At 35.0% G+C, this 21,125-nt stretch overlaps 1 protein-coding gene across 1 annotated transcript in view; it reads right to left on the bottom strand.

The window, feature by feature from the left end:
• Positions 1–1,189: 1,189 nt before the first annotated feature.
• The window catches only part of SEMA3D (semaphorin 3D), a 199,422-nt gene continuing 179,486 nt past the window's right edge, over positions 1,190–21,125 (bottom strand). Inside the window, exons 14-18 of the mRNA XM_019753571.3 lie at positions 18,945–18,986; positions 16,419–16,576; positions 14,125–14,189; positions 9,171–9,310; positions 1,190–1,750 (exon numbers count right to left, since the gene is read on the bottom strand). Of these exons, the coding sequence (XP_019609130.1) occupies positions 1,331–1,750; positions 9,171–9,310; positions 14,125–14,189; positions 16,419–16,576; positions 18,945–18,986 (825 nt within the window). The 3' untranslated portion in view covers positions 1,190–1,330. The remainder of the gene's footprint in view (positions 1,751–9,170; positions 9,311–14,124; positions 14,190–16,418; positions 16,577–18,944; positions 18,987–21,125) is intronic.

Below are 21,125 nucleotides of genomic sequence, written 5' to 3'. Positions count from 1 at the left end.
TGTCAAAATTTTTGCATTTGTTCTGTTATTCAACAAATATACCTCCCTGCTCCCCCACCACTGTTGTCTACTTAATTCTATCTCTCTATATGTATATATTGTTTTTTATTCACGCAAATAAAATCCAATGACCCAATATTCTGGAGAGAACAAAGGCAGTAAATGGAAATAATTTATAGAGTATGATTATTATTTTTTTTTTTGAAGAGAGAAAGTGCATACTGAAATCCCATTGGTTGTAAATAAATTTGTGTTCATTCTTCCCAAGATCCTTTAGAAAATTTACTTTTCCTCAGACTTTGCTAGCAGTTTGTTATAATCTAGAATTTTTTAACAGATGGATTATAAATTGGCAGCTACATATACTCTGGTGAATAAGCTACATTACATTTCCCTCACTCTATTTGTGACTGCTCTTTCTTTTTATAGGGATATGAGTTTCCCCAAAAGCCAGAATTTATGGCTGTCTTTCCTTCTGTCTCCTAACAGATCCCATCTGTATGTCTTCCCATTAGGATGCAGTAGACATCATGATGTTTCCCTTATTTTATTAAAATGTTCTCCCCATCATACTAAAATATTTATCAAGCATTCTGTCCATGTAAATCTCAGCATATAATCTAAAAACACATAACTAACTGAGCACCCACCGCTCTCTGTGAACCTGTTCCTCTTGACAAGTCACAAGGAATCCTCGGAGGAGCATTTATACCCTTCAGTAAATCAGTGCTGTCCCACACTAAAAAACCCCTGTGGTCTGAAAGAAATAATGCACTTCTCCAAATTCCTAAACCATGCACCAAGAGTGAATGGCTGACTGGGAAAGTTCCTGTTGATAATGTGAGCAGTCTGGATTTGTGTCTTCCCTCCGATTCCTACCACAAGGCAGCCAGTTCTAGAATGGAATGATATATCTGTTCGTAAGAACATATAACACAACAGCATGATAAACTCCATGCTTAATGGCCATGCAAGGAAAACAAAGCACCTCAGTACAATATCAAACATGATACTTGCTTAGCTCACTTATTTACATGGCATCATAAATTCAAAACCTGACAACATAAAACATTTACAAATGTTAAGTTCCTGTGTTGAGGATAATTCTGACACATTGCAGGTACAAGGTTAGTTCTTGGAAAATGGGTTCAGATGAACTATTTGCCCTCACTATGCCATATCTACCATACATAGTCTTACTCAGATTATTTTTCTTGTGCCCTAGCAAAACTCCATGGAAAACTCTTATGAGTTAGTATAAGGGATGTACAGAACAGAAGACAGTATTTTCGCAGTGAAAATAATTTTTTTCTTTAAATTAAATAGAAAACTACGTGGCCACAGCTCTAGGAAGCTCATCCCCGTGATGTCTTCGGTTTCGTTTCTTCTTCATTTCCTGCATGTGCTTCCACTTTGGGCTGCCCTTGTTTCGCTGTCTCCGCTTCTCTCTGTGCCACATCTGTTCGCAGTACTGGTCGAGGCTGAAGTTTGGGCTGCTAAGGATTTGGATGTAGTCTTTGTATCTCAACCGTGACTCAGCCAACAGATCCTTGACCTGCCCTTCCTCGTGCTCTGCCCTCTGGGTATTTTCCATCTGTTCATTCTCAATGACATTCAAAGTCAGCTTCACTATGGTGTGGATGAAAGTGTGCTCCTGCGCTTTGCAGTAATACATCCCAGAGTCCTTCTTCTGCAAACTTCGAATCAGTAGCCCATATTCTGTTTTGATGATCCTTTCATCGGATTTCAACTGCAGAATTGGAAAAATGTAGGTAATAAATGAAAAACAGAGAGGGCTATGAGCAAATGATAACAGCCTACAGAGTTTTACTTATAGGAACCTAAGAGATACATTCCCCATCTCTCTGTCATCAAGCATAACATAATCAGCCATAGTTCAAGACAGTGAAAAAAATTCAACTAAAGTAATAGCTCCCAAAGATGCATGTTTGCATCTTATTACATCTAACTGAACATTTAGAATACAGTATAGAGTTAGTTTCCCCCCCACCCAGTCTACAGATAAGAAAGGAAAACTGTAAAAATTAATGAAAACTGGAAACTACCAACTGACCACCTTTACAGAGATTTCAGATACTAATTCGTGTCCTACCTGTAACGTAGAATAGAACAATGATTCCAAAGGCATTTACTCTGTTTTTTTTAAATATCACCAAATAAATGATCTGATTAGCACATGGAAACTGTAAGTGGTGACTTGTTAAAAGGCAAACGAAAAGGCCTGGAAACAGCCTTTTGGATGTTAGAGCTGTAAGTGAGCAGGCCATAGTCAGAAGGTTAGCAACACTGAAAGCTGAATTTCTCTTTTGAGCCTGGATTGAATTTTGATACTGTGTGTGCTATGTACATGATACTTTAGACTATGTCATTTGTGGAAATATTTGCCATACCTTGATATACTATAGCACAGTAATGTGATTTCAAGTGTGAGAACACTCCATGAACAAAAGGAACCTCTCCTGAAATGTGATGCACTTTACCCTTTGAAACAACACTACTGAAAGGCAATTCAAACGTGTAAGCTTGCCTGGCCCCCAGTCTGGTGGTGTGAATAGGGAACCTATCTTCAGTCAAACGAAAGGCATATTTACCGACACAAGAGCCCTGTTTAATGTGGAGTATTGTTAAGTGGCTCACAACAACAACAAAGCCGTCTGGAAGGTTTCCCAGTGTATACATCTGCCCCTGTATTGGAGACTTTTGGTTGATGGAAATCAAGGAGGCATAAAGACGGCTAAATTAAATTTATTCACAGTGGGTGGACGAAACTCTGCATCTTTATGTGAAAAATATGTAGGAAAAATCCCTCAATTCTGGAAATATGAGAAAAGGAAAAGAAACATCTCTGGCTACCAGCCCAGTTAACTAAAAAGTACATGGCCAACCACCCTCTGTGCCAGAGAAGCACAGCTGGCGGGGTACCACGTGAGGCCAAAGGCAGGTCACAGCTCGGATTCCTGGTTAATGAGGCCGAATGGTCTCCAGCCCTGCCTTTGCTCTACACTGAATCCCCACCATCGGGTTTTGTTTGTTTGTTTCCCTAACTTGGCCCATTTGGTGAGTTGGGTGTGCAGTCCTTTTTTTTTTTTTTTTAAGGGTTTTATTCTAAAGGATCAGACATTTTTAAATTCTATTGTAACACAAACTAACCTTGAATTCACTTACATTTGCAGTAACCATAGGAGTTTCATGCCTAAAATAAATATGTGTTTGAATTGGTAGGATTCTAAAAGGCCAATCTGAAACAGGAACATCAATCTGAAATTTAACACACTGGATATATTTTTTTCCTTTAAAGGATTTTACTATAGAAATTATTATTATTTGTTTTTAATGTAAATACATCATAGAACATAAAACACTGACTCTGTAGTGTAGGTTCTGGTCCTTATCCGTTAGGCCTCCTATGATGACTCATTTATCTTCCCTGCTTTGTCTCTCATTTATCAAGTTGATGACATAGCATATGGTGTGTTTTTGTGTGTGTGTTTTTTTTGGGGGGTGGTAAAAGTGAAGCTCTTTGAAGGTTAAAGTGTGAAGTACTATTAGCAACATTATGGACTACTGTCAGTTTGCTAGAGAGGTGATGTTCTGAAACCTTTATTTCTGTAATTCTCTTAATAGAAAAAGGCCAATGGTTATTAGCACGACAATCAAAGAGGGTAACTTCATTTCCAGTACATCCGTAGATTTCCTTTGCATAACGGTATTCTTGCTAATGTTTAAACTGTTTCATGTGGCTTTAAAGATTGTCACAGCTCTGACTCACTACTTTTCACTGTTCTTTAATCTTCTGACAGGAAGAAATTATGACTTTGATTTCACACATATGCCACACTTTGTCATTATTTTTGCTATTCTCTTCTATTCTGTTTATGTTGCTTTCCTCTGAAGTCTGGTTCCTGTCCCTCTTTCCCAGTCTACCTCTGTCCCCACAGGAGGAAGAGTTTCATGGACACCTGGCATTTCATTACTCCACTGTGATCCTTCACCTTTCCTTTCTTCCACCGAATGCTTAATTTTTCTTTGGTTGTTGACCTATAGACATAAAACTTGCTTTAATAAATTTTAGGCTTTGTGGATTTATCTAATGTCTGTCAGATCATTTAAGTGCTTTTTTTTCCTTTCTAAAATTTCAAAAATATGCCTTTAATTAAATGCTATCTATAACAAAATATGTTTTGAATTGACATATTTTCATAGGATTTTTGTAATCTAGAGATAGGAATCTGTGGCCCAGAAATTAAGTGGTTGAGTAATATTTGCCTACTTTACATTCTCATTCTTTGTAATGTTTTCATTCCATGCTGAAATAGGACGCATTATGCAGACGGTATCTCCACAATGAAATGTCAGCACAGTCAATTTAGAAGATTCAGCTCCTCCACAAAGAGATAATGTAATCTCTGGCCACTAATTTAAACTCTTGGAATTTTCTCCGCTCTAGAAATGATAAGTAAAAACTGCTCAACCTTACAAATCAAAACCATGCTTGAACTGGGGTCGACTATCCATTTGCCTAATGTGAACAAGGATAATATATTTGGCATTATTAAATGTAGATCTTCAGTGAAGGGCAATTCATTTAAAATGAGAAGAGTAACATGGAAAGGGACAAAGGACATTTAGGTACTAAGCAGCAGGTAAAGGTCAAGGACCTCATTCTCTGATAATAGCAGCCTAATGGCAATTCCTGTGCAGATAATTCACCTGTCTGCTCTTCCATAGCTAAAGCATTGCACATGTCATAGAAGTGACTAGGGCTTCAAGAATATCTCGTTTCTTCAACAAACACAGAAGGAAGATTTATTTAAAAATAGTGCTGAGACAACCGGCTCATTATTTAAAAGAAAAAAATCTAATTTATACATGACTAGCTCCTAGATTAATTTAATATATTTGATTAAATGTGAAGTATAACTGTAAAAATAAAGTCATAATATACCTAGAAAAAATATATTTTGTTTCATTGGAGAATGAATTTCTAAGCATAATAATAGAGATCATGTAGATATAAATCAATAGATTTGGTTATATAAATTATAAAATTTTTGTACGGTAGGAACACACAAAAAGTTTTAGAGATATAGAATATAATAAAAACTTATATGTACAAAATATTAATATATGTAAAATATAAAGGTTTGTTAAAATAATTTTAAATACATACATTGATGTAAATTAAGCAAATGACAGGTAAGGCAATTCACCAATTACAGTTGAAACCAGTAGACAAGAAACATGAGAGTATAAGTTCACACCCAGTAATACTCAAAGAAATAGACATTAACACACTGTGATAATTTTCCATGTCAAAATAATGATTTTCTTAAATTATAATATACAATTTTGCCTCAGGAGTTCAGGAAAGGCAATAATATGGTGATTTTGGTGGGAAATTAGCAATAATACATTTGTTTCTCCCAAGCCATAAAGATAATTAAAGCCTTTAACTCACTTATTTTTTTTCAAAGTATTTGTCCTAGTTAGAAAAGTGGCGAAAGATTTTGATATAGGGAAATTGACTACATTTTTTTTAGGAGAAAGTAAGAGCTACTTAAATAAAACATGGAAAATTCATTGATGACTGTGGCTTCAGAAGAGTGGAAGTGGGAGACAGGGAAAGCATGGTATTAACATTGAATGACAATGGGGGTGGGGATGGGGGAGAAGGTGAGAGGATTAGAAAGTGCAAATTAGTAACCACGATATTGATACAGGGATATGGAAGACAGTTTAGGGAATATAATCAATGTTGTAATGACTTTGTAGGGTCTCAGATGGGCACTTGGTTATTAGGGAGACCACTTCATGGACGGTGTAGATGTCTGACCACTACACTGTACACCTGAAGCTGAAGCTGAATAATACTGAATGTCAACTATAATTTTATATATATATGTGTATATATATATATATATATATATATATATATATATATATATAAAGAGAGAGAGAGAGAGAGAGAGTCACAGGATGTGGAGAAAAGCATAAGGAATAGAGTCAATGGAATTGTTACAACTATATACAATGTCAGAGGGATAGTAAATTGGGGCAGGGGAGTTATCACTTTGAGAGGGGTGTAAATGTCTAACTATTACACTATTTTGTACACCTGAGACTAATAAAAAAAATTGAATGAGGATGGAAAACATTCATAATGTAATGGTTAGTGGGAAAAAGGCTGGGGTAGACATCAAAATGGTATTTGTGCTTATCTATGCTTAGAGGCCTCACAGTTCTGTGCATCTTATCATACTTTCAAAACCATTTATATTACTTTTATAATAAAAAGAACAAAAACAAAACTAGATCTACAAAGAGAAAAATGCAAATATTTGAAAATGCCTTTAAATTATTTTTGAAATCCACAGAAAAAAATTTCTACCGTAAATGTGATGAGGTATTGCTTCTTTTACTCATTCAGATCTCAAGAGTTCAGCAGAAGCTTGGGGAATGCCGATTAACTCACTAGTTACAGCATAAACATCATCAATTTCAAGCACAGCTTTATAGGAAAGTCAGCAGATAACTGACTCATGACCTTCCAACAGCACCCAACTGTGAAACAGCTCACTAAGGAAATGTTCTCCCCCTGGCAGAGAATAATCTGGTGACAGCCTCTGTGCCACAGGAGATCTGGACCCTCCCTCAGGCTTTTTTCTGAGTGGATGAAAGATTCCAAGCTGTGACCTCCTTAGTAAGGAGCACCAGGTATCCTGCTGGGAAAAATACTTCAAACCTAGTTTGGATTTGGCCCTTTTCCTCAGCTCAGGAAGCAGGATTGCATATCCTGGATAATGTGTAACTACCTATTTACAAAGATACATGAAAATACCAGTTGAAATATTAGAGCTAAGATACTTTTAAGTGAAATTCAATAAGTACGCTATCTCCATTCCATTGAAATTCATGGAGCACGGTACCACTATGACTGTATAATATACTGTTAAAAGGTAAACTAAAGTAATGCATAGCATTTTCAGGAATATAAAATATGTGAATGCAAACATGCCGAGGCAAATATATGTATCTATCATTGGGAGATTACCCCAAGCAGAGTAACATGTGTTTTTTAAAAAGTCAGATTAAATTTACCATGGAGGAAAAATCATTATTCAAGAATTATATGTAACTGAAAATAAATTATCAAGCTTTATTAACTATAAGATTTAAAATGCTGGTTTGGGACATTTAAGAATAAAGTGTTGCAATGTATCGAAAAGATAATCTGCATGTTATAAAAAAATCAAATAATATGCTAATATTTCTTGGATAAAATGTCAATGCTTCATGTGTTGAAAGACAGTAAACTTGCATGTCAAATACATTTTAATATATATTGGTAAAACAGGACCCTTAAAAATAAACATTTAGTATAAATGTGGATATGCCATAATCTTAGAATTTATGGATATCAGTAATAATGAAAAATCAAGTTTTATTGGAGAAATTTGACATAATAATGAATGAAGTTAATCCCTGGGTATTAAGTATGTTGAGTGTCATAATTTGGATAGAATAAATTGAAGACTTCATTGAAGATCATCGATGAAAAGAATGATATAACTTTTTAATATAATGGTGGCATGTATCCTTAAACCAATTTATTATGATAAAATGTGGTTCTTCTACTCCAAGGTATCTTAACCTCAGCACTACTGAAATTGGGTCGAATGATTCTTTATTGTGAGGGATTGTGCATTGTAAGATGTTTAGCATCGTCCCTGACCTCTACCCACTAGATGCCAGTAGGACCCTCTACCCACCCACCCAGTTGTGACCACCAAAAAGTTGCCAAATGTGAACGCTCTGAGAGCAAAATTGCCTAACATTGAGAACCACTGTTTTATATTAATATTTAAATAATTACATAAAATATTTTAAATGTTTGTAGACTTATCAAGGAGGCTGGTGTTTTAGAAAACATTTGGTCCATCTCCTTAATATGACAGAGAAACTGAACATCAGAGAAGTTACAATCGGCCCATAAATCCTCAGCAGTCTAGCTGAGCACATGATCAGTGCTATTTCCTATTTTATACATCCTCCTTGATAGGGAGAATAAGCAATTTTATATGTGTATTTTATACCTGTGAGTACTTTTTTGCTTTGAAATTTACATTCTTATATGTATTTTCTCAATAACTTTTGAATTTATTTTGTTCACAATTATGAAATTCTGGCCCACAGTGGCTCAATGATATTACCCAAGGACAGAAGACTATGATTCAACTCAAGGCATCTAATTCTGAATCCCATGTTCATTCCCTTACTCATTAAGTGTCCTTGGACTACTATTTGATGCAAGACATCTAAATCTGAATCCTATGTTAATTCCATTACTCATTAAGTGTCCTTAGTTTAATATTGGGAATTTCAGAACTAAAATTGAGTATCAATGGTTTCTCTTAGGTCCTGAAGTAGGAAAATAAAAATTCTGCCAATTAACCTTTGTTTCATAACATTCAATTAATATTAATATGGGATTTTTCAGATTACTCAAACTCATCCCATTATATTAATATCTATGTACCTCGCAAAATCTGTGATATGTTTCAATCACACATATGTGTTAGAAAGCCAGAAACAGAAAAGTCAAAAGATAAAGGGAACATCCATATTTCTTTTCCCTCTGTTAATTTAAATACATAAGAGTGAAAAGGTACATATGTCCAGATACTTATCCAACTGTTCATAAGATATGATAAAGTTAGATATTTCATTTATTTTTTTATATATACTTGACATTTTTCATTTTATGATCTAAATTGAACACAAGTTGAGCTAAAATTTAGTCACCGTGCTATGGTGGGGGGAGATGTGTTCTTGTTCTTGATCAGGAAGTTCTAAAATATAGAGACAATCTATGGGAAATAAAAATCTGAAAAATATCCTATAGATTTATTTTTAAACAGTTAATCTGCTTTTAATTTATTTTATTAACACATTTGCATTAAAGTTTGCCTACTCTTATCTCAAAGGTATTGTTACCTTTGGTGTTAGTTTAAGCTGTTATTTTCCTTTTTATCAAATAGTGATGAGAGCACCATATGGCTCTAAAAGTGGAACATCTCTTAAACCAAAACTTGATTTAAGTTTTATACTATTTCCCTCAAGGTGAGGATTCTATGATGGCTGTAACTTACCTCCTCTCGTTGTTCATCTCCTGACCGCTGAATATACCACTTAATAGATGCTTGTTGGGATTTAGGTATACATTCCAGAAAAGTTGAATTAAATTCAATGCCAAAAATCACCTTTTCATCAGCAGCTTCATGACTAATGCCTGGAAAGCAAACATGGAATAGGAGATTAACCTTGACCTGATTTTAAAAGCAATGGGAAAATAGACTGATTTAGAACAGATGCCATGGGGAAAAATTCATAGACATTATTAAAGAGAAAGGAAATTCATGTTATAATATTGTTACCTAAAAGTCAAATATTATCTAATGGATTGATTTTTAAAACTCTATTCCAGCACTGCAATTTTCACTCTCATCAATATAGCAATTATTTGCAATTGGTTTTTTAAAATGAGAAGTCACAAGATCTAAGTCTAAACATTGAGTCTCTTTCTCTGAGCTGAATAGAATAAACCATTAATATATTTTAATGCTTTAACATCTTTTAATTTGTATAAAATATAACCAATTTTGTAGATAGTTCTGGAAGAGCAATTTACTCCACCTTTAAAGAGATATTCTATCATAAATTGTCCACAGAACTGGCCACAAAACACTGAGAAATTTTGATATCAGAAAAGTAAGTACAGTGATCTAGACTTGATTAAATTTTATAGTGATGGTAGTAAGCTACATGCTTCAATACTCATAATCAGGACCTTATCTATATTATCTACAGAAGTGTGTTCTTTTATTCAAAGAGGGATACTTTAGCCCAACATGCATTTGCTATAGGATAGTTAGTGGGATGCTCAAGGAGCAGTGTCTCAGACACCTTATTCTCGTAAATCAACTGCACCATCTGAAATACATTCCATCCAGAGTAGCCAGAGGCTGTGTCCCATGTGTGATCTAAGATCTGTAGCTCAAATTTGATCAAATAAAAAATGACAGCTGCACAGCTTGGCCCAAACATGTACTTTTTCATCATATATTCAGATGTCTCAATTCTGCAGATGGGCCTACTTAGCATTTTAGGCATAAACCAGAGCAAGGCTTAAGGGACTTAAGTGAATCCTAAATCTAAGCACACAAAATTATCAGCAAAAGTCACAAATGCATATATACCCAATAGTTAGGCTTCTTTTCAAGCAACTTCTGTTGAGCTTATTTGTGTTTCATCAACAATGGTGAAGTAAAGCATGCTGTCACCATTATGATCTGCCTGTCTAGTCTAACCTACAAAATGTGTGGATTCCATTTGAAACCTGTAATCTATCCACTATCTCTGCCAATTCAGCAGACTATAACTACAATTTTCACAGTTACTGAATTTCTAATGCACAGAAAGATCACCAGTGCTGATCGGGAAGACAGACACACATCATTTCATAGTAACAGATTCCATTTTCCTGAGCAAACAGAGTCACGGACAAAGCAGGGAAAATGCAGGTTGATTGTTAGGTGAGGGGCAAAGGCTCAGGGGAAACTCAATTAGACTGATTCAACCCAAGTATTTGTCAATTTAGAGAAAGATATATTTGTAAAATCAACTAGAGAAGTGAAATAGTGAGCTGACCTGCATGAAATCCTTTTTCAAATCAGTAAAAACAGGGACTCACTGACATCAAGTCATCACTGCATCAGTTTGACTGGAAATAAATTTTATTGTTGCTTCCACTAATCTGCGTTTCATTTCTAAGTTTTAAATTTCCTATTTTTTTATTTAAAAATATATGTAGGTACGTGTATATGCATGTATAATATACACATTTACACACATCATATAATATTCTATTACTATCAGTTTTAAAGGTGCAAAAATTATTTAAAATGTTTTAAAATAGTAGACTATCTCCTCATTAAGTGTAAAATAATTTTGAAGATAATATTTTAATCTTCCAGATTACAGTAAAAAATTTTGACTGTAATGATATATCTGGAATACTTCTTTATAACAAATATATGACATAGCACTGAAATCAAGTATTAGTCACTTTAGCAATATCAGATGTGTTTAACATTATTAATTACAGTTCATCTACATGCATTTCTGGTTTATATCATTAGTAATTATGCAGTATCACAGTATATAAGAAAGTAATAACAGAAGGAAGGAAGGAAGGAAGGAAGGAAGGAAGGAAGGAAGGAAGGAAGGAAGGAAGGAAGGAAGGAAGGAAGGAAGGAAGGAAAGAAGGAAGGAAGGAAGAAGGAAGGCAAGAACAAGAGTCTTCTTGGCCATGGTAAAGGCTATGGGTTCTTTACTAACTGTTCTAAGAAGGTAGTGAAAGATTTTGAGTAAGGGAATAACAGGATCTGACTGAAGTTTTTAAAAAGGTTACTCTGACTACTGAGTGGGATAAAGACTGCAGGGAAGCACGCATGGAAGCAGGGCGACCCGGCCCGCAGCTACTGGAGAGGTACGGTAGGTAGATTCGGTTGGGCCGGCATCCATGAAGGTGATGAGAAGGAGCTGTTGTGGCCACAGAGAGGTTGGTGATAGCAGGTGAAAGGAAGACAAGAATCAAAAGATGATTCCTGGCTTCCTTTTGACCTAAGCAGTTGGGTGAATGGTGGTGTTATTTATGAATATGGTAAATTCTACAGAACAATTAAGCTTTGGAGAAAGAACAATAATTATTTCTCAGATATAATTTGAGATGCTTATTAGACATCTAAGAAGGGCTCTGGAGTAGGCATGTAAGCCTACAAGACTTACACAAAGGAGAGGATTCAGAAGTGGACTATGAATTTGGGAGTACGATAGTATTGAAATTGATAGTATTAAGGAGTAAATAGGCAGAGATTAGATATTTAGATGGTGGGATGAAAAAGGAAGCTAAGAACACTCAGAAGGAGCAGCCTGGAAGGTGAGAGGAAAACTAAAAGGATGTTGCATCATGAAGCATAGGTGTGTTGGGACACCATCTCTGAAAACAAAAGACCCTGATTCGTAGGGCCTGCTGATTTTCCTGGTGCAAAAACACCCATTGTAGCTAATTCAAACTACCAGTGAGTTAAAAGCAGCTCGCAAAATTCCTAAATAATCAGCAATTATGAGAACTTGGCCCAGCACATCACTGCATTGGAAGTCAATTAAAGAAAATGTTTCAAGGAAGAAGGAGGTAGAGATTAAGTAAAAATGGGAACCGTAATTGGCCATTGGATTTGGCAAGGAGGAAATTGGCCATTGGATTTGGCAAGGAGGACCTTGACAAAAAATGAACTGGGTAAAGTGATGGTGACGATTAGAAAAGCCTGTGTGCAATGGGTTCCAGAAAGAATGGGCTACAGTAAAGTAGGTGCAATAATTGTGAGTGCCTTAGGCAGCAACTGTGTTTTGTATCTCTTTGTAACATTTATTATTATCTGACATCGCATATTTTTACTTGTTATTGTGTTTATTGCCTGTTCTCTCCGCTAGTATATGCTTGAATATAAGTTCCATGAATGCACAGATTGTTTTCTTTTTGTTGATATCTTTTTTGAAGATATTGATATATTGTCAATACCTATAACAGTTGCTGATACATCTCATATGGATATGTGAAAACCACACACATTGCACACAGTGATGAGTGCCAAATAAACCCCTGGACATGACAGTAAATCACCTCCACATAAGAATGAGACGTCAAAATAGGATTCTAGACCGGAGCTTATTTTCCAGAAGAATGAAATTATAAATTGTAAATAACTGTTCCATTTTTAAATTATGAAAACACTGCGGAACCATCAGTTATAGACTGTGAAATTTGGGTTGTTTATTCATACTGGATAGTTCCTAACAATGTGGTTAAAGTAAGGTAGTTCTTCTCTTCCTCCAGCTATGTGTTGTATATGTGTATGTATGTGTGTGTGTTATGTGTGTGTGTGATGTGTGTGTGTTATGTGTGTGTGTGATGTGTGTGTGTGCTGTGTGTGTGTGGTGTGTGTGTGTGATGTGTGTGTGTGGTGTGTGTGTGGTGTGTGTGTGGTGTGTGTGTGTGTGATGTGTGTGTGTGGTGTGTGTGTGCGGTGTGTGTGTATGTATGTGTGTGTGTGTGATGTGTGTGTGTGTGATGTGTGTGTGATGTGTGTGTGAGTGCACAAACTAATGGCAGAGCTTAGCAGTGGAAAGTAACTAAAGCCCTGGAATATGTAATTTCATAGAATTTTTTTCTGTTTCCACACTTACAAACCTCTCTATTCTTCACTCTGTGCTTCTCACACTCAGACTCTCACTTTTCTATGAGATTTTTCTCTGAACCACAGAGCCTCTGGTAATCTCTCTTTTCGCTAAACTGCCATATCATATCACTAACTGTGCCTCATGACTAACTGTGCCCATATCACTAACTGTGCCTCCCCAAGGAATTGTAAGCGCACTAAGGAGTATACCTGAGACAAGTTTCTGCACGTGAAAGTCACTAATTCATATTTACTGATTAAATGAATACCTGAATTAGCAAGTGAATACAAATAATGCATAGTTTACCTAAGACTTCTTTCTCATAAGTGCTCACACTTTGATCAGACTTTTTTGGGAGGGTCTCTTCGAATTTTCTGTAAATGTCCATATGTTGTGGACTATATCCTGCTTTATTTCTAATGGCAGGTTTTAAACTTTATAGGGATGGATAGGATAAGGCAGTAAAAAAGAAATATATATTTTATATTAATTATATATATATATATATATATATATATATAAATTATATATAAATATATATATATATAAATATATTAAGTATATATTATATATGTATATATATTATATATAAGACAAGTGAAACGAATAACAAAGGATCATTCACTTAGGCACATAGGCTGAATGTTGCTTTGTAAAATCGCCTATTGCTTTCCCAGAACATAAGCATTCCACAAAATGAGATCTTCCTCTACAATAGATGGTTTAAGTCATATAGTAAAAAGACATACAGAGACTAGGCTTAAAATTTTAAATGGGAGAAAAGCATATTAAGCCTATACTTACTGTCTTCTATGTCCCAGCACTGGGTGATTGGGTCTCCATACTTGACATCTTGGCGTCTAGCTCGCCTATGGAGAAGGGATTAAACTGTTTAGAACTTCAAGCATGAAACCTGGAATATACAAAAGTTCCGTCTAATACTAATAACAGTGGCAGAAGCAGAGCTATGCTTGCCTTACTGCTCCACTTAAGTGCACATCAACGTCCTAACCACTCGAACATTAATTCAAATACCAGTAGTAGTAGAGTCCTAATAGAATGAATTCTGTTTTCCAATTAAAATGATCTGAATTTTATTTAACCACTACAGTTTGTTCTTTTTCTCTGACTTTTGACAATAGAATAGGTTAACTATAAATATAATCCAGATTTTTATATACATCAAATGCGGGTAACCATCTCTACCCTCTTTTCTCCATCAGTCATTAGGAAAGTAATAAGATATAAACGAGCTTTAGTTAGTGGGTAGGAAAGTACACCTTATCGTATGAAGATTCAGTATTACATACATTTGATTAAGCAGTAAGTTACATATTATCACTTGAAATAAAAGTACAGGTTTGATATGGTGTGAATGGCTAGATGTTACTCCTATCTGCTGATACATATTTCACATTGTTTTTTGATAGTAGTAGTAATAATAATAATAATAATAATAATAAATGGTTTCCTGCATTATTGTTTCATATTTTTCTTAAGAGAGAATAGTAACTATTGTATAAAAAAGAATCTGCTACATCTGAATTAAACATGTATTACACAATTGCAGTATGTCTTCACTTGCTTTGACTATTTTATGTTCCCAGTTCTGAGAGCACAGAAGTCACAGTAAACCTTCTGCAGTATCTAGGGTATTCCTTGAGGGCAATGCTGACCGGATGACAACGCTGTATAAGAAATTATCTAGCGTACACATTTTTGGGGGCTCACATGGACATTATGCTAGGTAAGGGAAAACATCACAGTGGCATGTCTGCAAGATCATAGAAACAGTCTTGTGAAATACAAGGAGAAAGAATTATGATGGTATAAGGTACACAGGTCAAGAATGTTTTTAAATCTTGACTTCTTAAGGAACAGGGTCAATTCATCAAACTGAAGGTTCATTACCAACTAATGAGCATTCTTGTTTTTCAGCTTGTAGAACAGAAAAGCATTCCCCAAATACTCACTGTGATAAGCATATGTTGGCCAAAAACGAACAAAATGTTGGTGACTTTTTACTTTCAATTTATAATAATCCCCACTCACATTTAATTCAGAGATTTCAGGGAATATTAAATGCCTCCTAATTTTAAGCAGTATCTGTTGCTGTACTACACATTCACTCTGTGATCCCTAAAATTTGCACTTTGACAAATTGTTAAAATTTCAAAAAGAAAAAGTGCATAGGTAGTAGTGGGACTAACACACACTCCCCCATTACCTTATTTTGTTAATAAAGACTTAAAGATTTAAAAAAAAATACTGTATACAATTTGCTGATTCTTTTACCTAGAGGAAAATATACTTTGAACAATACTTTAGAAAAGAGTTACTATAATCCACATTTTTTTAAATAATAATTATAATATATTTAGCCAGTATAAGTCATATTGACGGGCAGTCAGGTTGCTTCCATTAATTTTGCTACTGAAAACAGTGCTGAAATGAACATCTTTGAACCTATAACTTTGTGGTGCTTTTGCCCATGTGTGTGTAGCATAAATTCCTAGCTGGGAATTACTGACACAAAATAACATTGTTTTTAAGAGCACATAAAGCAATGAACTACAAGCAGCAGGGCACAGTTTGATGTTTAAGTATAGCTGAGCGGCCGGAATTGGGCAAGTTAGAGTTACTACTATAAAAGAGAAATTGTACCAAGTCACTGGATATGTTGGGCTGTATATAATCTACATTTTTACAAACACATGTAACTATACATTATATGCAAAACAGTGAGTACATACATATTTATAAATAAGAAGGGAAAAAGGGAGGACTGTAGAAAGGATAAAGTAGTAAAAAACACCAAACTTTTATTAGTGTTTAATATAGATGAAGGAACAGAATGCAAACAATTTATCAGAATTTTTAAAAGTTCCACATTTCAGAATTTCAGAACATTCTTTTTATTCCCCTTCAAAATTTGGTTTTATGCAAAACTATAAAACAATATTTTAATTTTAATATTCCTACTATATACCATGTTTTTTATATATTTTTCTCTTTAATTTAAATTATAAGGCAAAGTATTTGTGTGAAATATTCATTGTGTAGAAAGGAAGGTGTCATATTAACTGTGTGCCTCTTACCTTTTTGAAGTGGGGGTGTATCTAGAGCATGCGTTTCCATCCCACGCACAGTAAGGGTCTCTGGCAAGACAACAGTCTGCACAAGCTTTCCCATAAGTGTCACATCTGTGCAAGGAGAGCTGGACCAATCCATCTTGGGAACCAATGTACAATTGTTGCTGCAAAGCAGGCAAAACAAATAGAATTAGAAGCATCTTTCAGACTAGTCTTAAGAACTTCCCTTTCTTGAATACCACATCACAAATCTAAATCTGTCTCCTCAGGTGCCCTGCCCATAATAAACATTTGTACAGACACATAACAAAGAGTAAGATAAGTCAATCACTTCCACCCCTGGTAAGATGGTGGTTTGAAGATGTTGATACTGAAATGGACAGCATCCTATAGAACTAGAGTAACCTTGGCAGTGATTTAACAAGGTCAAAAACCAGCTGTTAGACTGAGGAATAAAATGTCAAATTCTTTCCCAATAGTTGAAAATACTCTTTTGTAGATTATATCACGCACAGATGCTATAGGCAATACTGATGGTCTTCCCCTTACATGGTTTCTTAAAAGAGAGACGACTAGAAAGACATTTGTAAAACTTTCCTGAGGTTTTAACTAAACGTTTCATTTGCTAACAAAGTATTTACTGACCCTTAACGGAAAGTGGGTTTTAAGTGGGAGAGAAAGCATTTGGTATCATTGTGAAGAAAATATTAAGGAGACTTGAGGCATGCCACATCACAAATGAAAGGCTGCAGGATACTGAAAAACCTAGCAAATAGAATTAATTACATTTGGAAAATAAGTCCTCAGAATAATGCACTGCTCCCTACTTGTATTCATTTGAGTGTATGTATTGAGTGGGGTTGGAGGGATGATACGAGTAAATAAGCCATAGTTTGTGCCTTCACAGAACTCACGGTCAACTCTAGTGTAACTTTAAATGGAGGGGGAAAAATGAGGAAAATAGATATTGGCACAAATAACATACAAGTACATGTACTCAACCTACAGAAATTTGTCTTATACATGTACCACCCATTAAACTGTCAGTTAAGACTTCCCGGTGGTTAAATGCAATGTACATTGTTTGGTATTTGTTTTTACTGAAATTTTCTACAGTGTTTCACACTAAGGATTTGAAACCCCCTTCACTTTCTCTGGTTCTTCTTCCTTATTTCTGCCCATCTTTTGTTTTCTTTGATGATTTCCTTTCTTTTCATTAAATGCGGGGTCTCTTTTTTATTCTCATTGCTGAACCCTTCTTATTGTATAGACTTAGAGGTATCTTGAAAACAACATAAATGTAGACACACGGATTCCCCTAAATCTACTCCTGTTACTCAAACTTGGTAAGAGGCTCCCTCCCAGCCACCCAAGACACAAAGCTGGAGAGCTGGAGTTGACATTGAATCTTTCTGTCCCATTCAGTCTGTCACCATATCTTTTCCATTCTCTCATATAGAACTTTCTAATCTATTGCCTCTTCTCCCTCTTCTCTGCCACTGCCTTCGTTTTGGTCCTTATCATTTCTTTCCTGGATTACTTGTCAGCTTCAGCTTTGTTTGCCAGCAACCCCCACCTCTAACCTGAGGCTCAATCCATCTTCCACACTGCCACACCAGACTGATCTTTCTAAAAGGAAAATCTTATCACAACATTTCCCTGTTTAAAATCTGTAACGATTTTATTGTCCTTAGATAAAATTGTTAAACTTCTTAGGAGGACATACAAAGATGTACCTAATCTTGCTCTGCCTTATCTCCCCAGATTCATTTTGAGTTCTTTTCCCTAATAATCCCTGTACCATACAAGGCATAGTAGTCTAAGATACTTTTAGCAACACCTTAATGTTAAACATATTATCACATGACTTTCTTAAATTTTAGAAAGTACATATAGAAACGGGAGTGCAAGTCTGAATTCTTGAATCAGTTGGGACTTGGAGTACCATATCCAAGAACTTTGAAATCATAATAAATATTAGTGTTGTTATTACTAGCTACCATCTACTTCACACTTGTAATGTTCAAGCTCTCCACCCAGAATTTTGCATGCAGCTTCCATATTATTTTTCTAACTTTGCTGTTGGGGAAATTAATTCTGGGAGTCAAATATTAAGGGTAGGTTGGAGGTTAACTCTTGGGCTATTTGCCACCACAGAGTTCATAATCTAATTCCTAGACTCCCTGATTAAAAACCATTTTTAATGATTAGGGTTGGTCTTCTACATGAATTACTTACGGCCTTGACAGAAAGACATCCTCATGGGACTAGAAAAGTGAGCTCCATTTTCAAGAGCCAAGGGAAGGGGAGAATATATTATTCAATTAATGAAATTTGGTTTCATTTCTCCTAAGGCAAGGCTGAAATAATAGGCTTTAATCAGTTATAAAAGAAACACATAATCTAAGCCTTTTATATTATTGACATTCATTTTTAACTTCCAATTTCATTGGGTTTTCCCTTAAAATGAACTTTGACTCAAGCAACCTGTTGCTTTTGTGGTTAATTTTTACACAAAAATTAGAAAAGTACCTGCTTCAGAGACAACTCCATGTTCAAGATGATTGATGAGTGCTGAAAATAGAAGTTAAATGTTATTAATCATTAACAGTCTTTTATAGCAGTCAGTATGTTATCGTGTACTAAAGATCACTGAAGTAAACTTCAAGACTCTGATATAGAGGGGAGGAAAATATCTTAACGTTTGCTATTTCCCTCCAATGTGTAGCGATTCTACCTTAATGAAATGATCAAAATAGTTATTTTAAAGTATCTTATTAAAAGAAAATCATCTAAATTTATGAGAAACACTACACTGAAAACTGTTCCTAGTTACTTACAAGTTTTCTCCTTCTTCTAAATCTGCTTATCTTAACTGCTTCCATATAATTCAAACTAGTGTTGACAAGAACATCTCCATAATTATTTATTACCTCTTTCTGCTCTTACTTAGATCAGTAGTTCAAAAACTTGTTCAAGGAGCAGCGTTCTGAGGAGTTATAATGCTCCTTGTGGATGACCACGTTCTTTACAGCACGCTGCAAGCAAGATGCTGATGGGCGTGGTTTCTTGATATAAACTGCGGCCAGTTTTATTTGTAGAAAGTATGGCTATGTGTATGTAATATAAAATCAGAAACATGAACACAAAAGCTTTTTAACTAAAATGTTTTAAAATGTATCTATCTATCTATCTATCTATCTATCTATCTATCTATCTATCTATCTATCTATCATCTGTTTATCATTCATTTCTCGCCAGTCAATATTTACAAATATTAACAGACAACAAAAATTTAAGAAAATATATGTGAAGGAATTTTTTAAAATTATTTGTTTTTAAATTAAAGTGTATTGGGGTGACAATTGTTAGTAAAGTTATATAGATTTCAGGTGTACAATTCTGTAATATATTATCTATATCTCACATTGTGTGTTCACTACCCAGAGTCAGTTCTCCTTCTATCACCATATATTTGACCCTGTTTACCCTGCATTTTTTTAAAGAAATAGAACAAAAAATCATCAGATTTGTGTGGAACCACAAAAGACCTCGAATAGCCAAAGCAATCCTAAGAAAAAAGAACAATGCTGGGGGTATCACACTCCCTGACTTCAGCTTGTACTACAGGGAAACAATAATCAAAACAGCATGGTATTGGCAGAAAAAACAGACACACAGACCAATGGAATAGAACTGAGAACCCAGAAATAAACCCACATAAATATGGACAGATAATTTTTGACAAAGAAGCCAAAAACATACGATGGAGAAAAGACAGCCTCTTCTTTAAATGGTGCTGGGAGAATTAGAAAGCCACATGAAAAAGAATGAAACTAGACTGCTACTTGTCACCATGTGCTATTTTTTTTTTTTTTAAGTGAGAAAATTCTAGCCAATAACTTTGGTATAGATTAAGAAAACAGGTTCATTATTTAATCTTAGAAGTGGAATCCAAAGAATTCCTCTTGACCACAAACAACCACTGAGTGAGACTTATTCTAATGTGCCTGCGTGAGTTGTGGGGACTTTACTTTTTGGCCTCTGGGTTCACACTTATATTTGACATCAGCTGGAGTCTCCCTTAGGAACCACTCACAATTTTGTTTTTGGTAGACGCCAGATAGCAGGTCTTGTTCTTGTTAACTCCTTGACCACTATTATCCTCACAGTGTAAACAGGATTCTGTGGAACCCAGCATGTTAATTAACATGAGGGCTCTACTCTCTTTTAAGGCAACAGTGGTTTACAGGGAAACAGTCCATTTAATAAACTGTTTCAACAAAAATGTTACAAAAAGCACAACATATTTTTAGAAGCTCTTCAAGAAATACAATTGTATTTCTAATGTTATTTTCAGATAATATTTTTAAATTGAGTACCACTGAGGATCTACAAAGAATGCCACAATTCAAACGTATTTTTAAAAGTCGAAGACATTGCTCAAATCTGGAGAACTATTATTTTAGATCTACTAACTCTTTGGGGGGATGAGGGGAGTTTAGCATACATGAAGACTTACTATCATACAACCTTTGTTTTAAAAAATATTCCTTACAGAAAAACAGGGACACGTGATTTATATACTCTTCCAGTTTTCTCAAATTCAATTGGGGAAAAATTGAAAAGTAAAATTTATAAAGTAGAAAAGCATCTGGATAGTAAAAGAGACCCCAGACTTTCATCTACTGTGGCAATTTGTCTGACCATATG

Source organism: Rhinolophus sinicus, chromosome 4 (genome assembly GCF_057876585.1).
Source record: "Rhinolophus sinicus isolate RSI-liver-muscle chromosome 4, RSI-T2T, whole genome shotgun sequence".
NCBI classification, from domain to species: Eukaryota; Metazoa; Chordata; class Mammalia; order Chiroptera; family Rhinolophidae; genus Rhinolophus; species Rhinolophus sinicus.
Note: the sequence above shows the minus strand (reverse complement) of the source record. Positions and strands in the feature narration are given on the sequence as shown.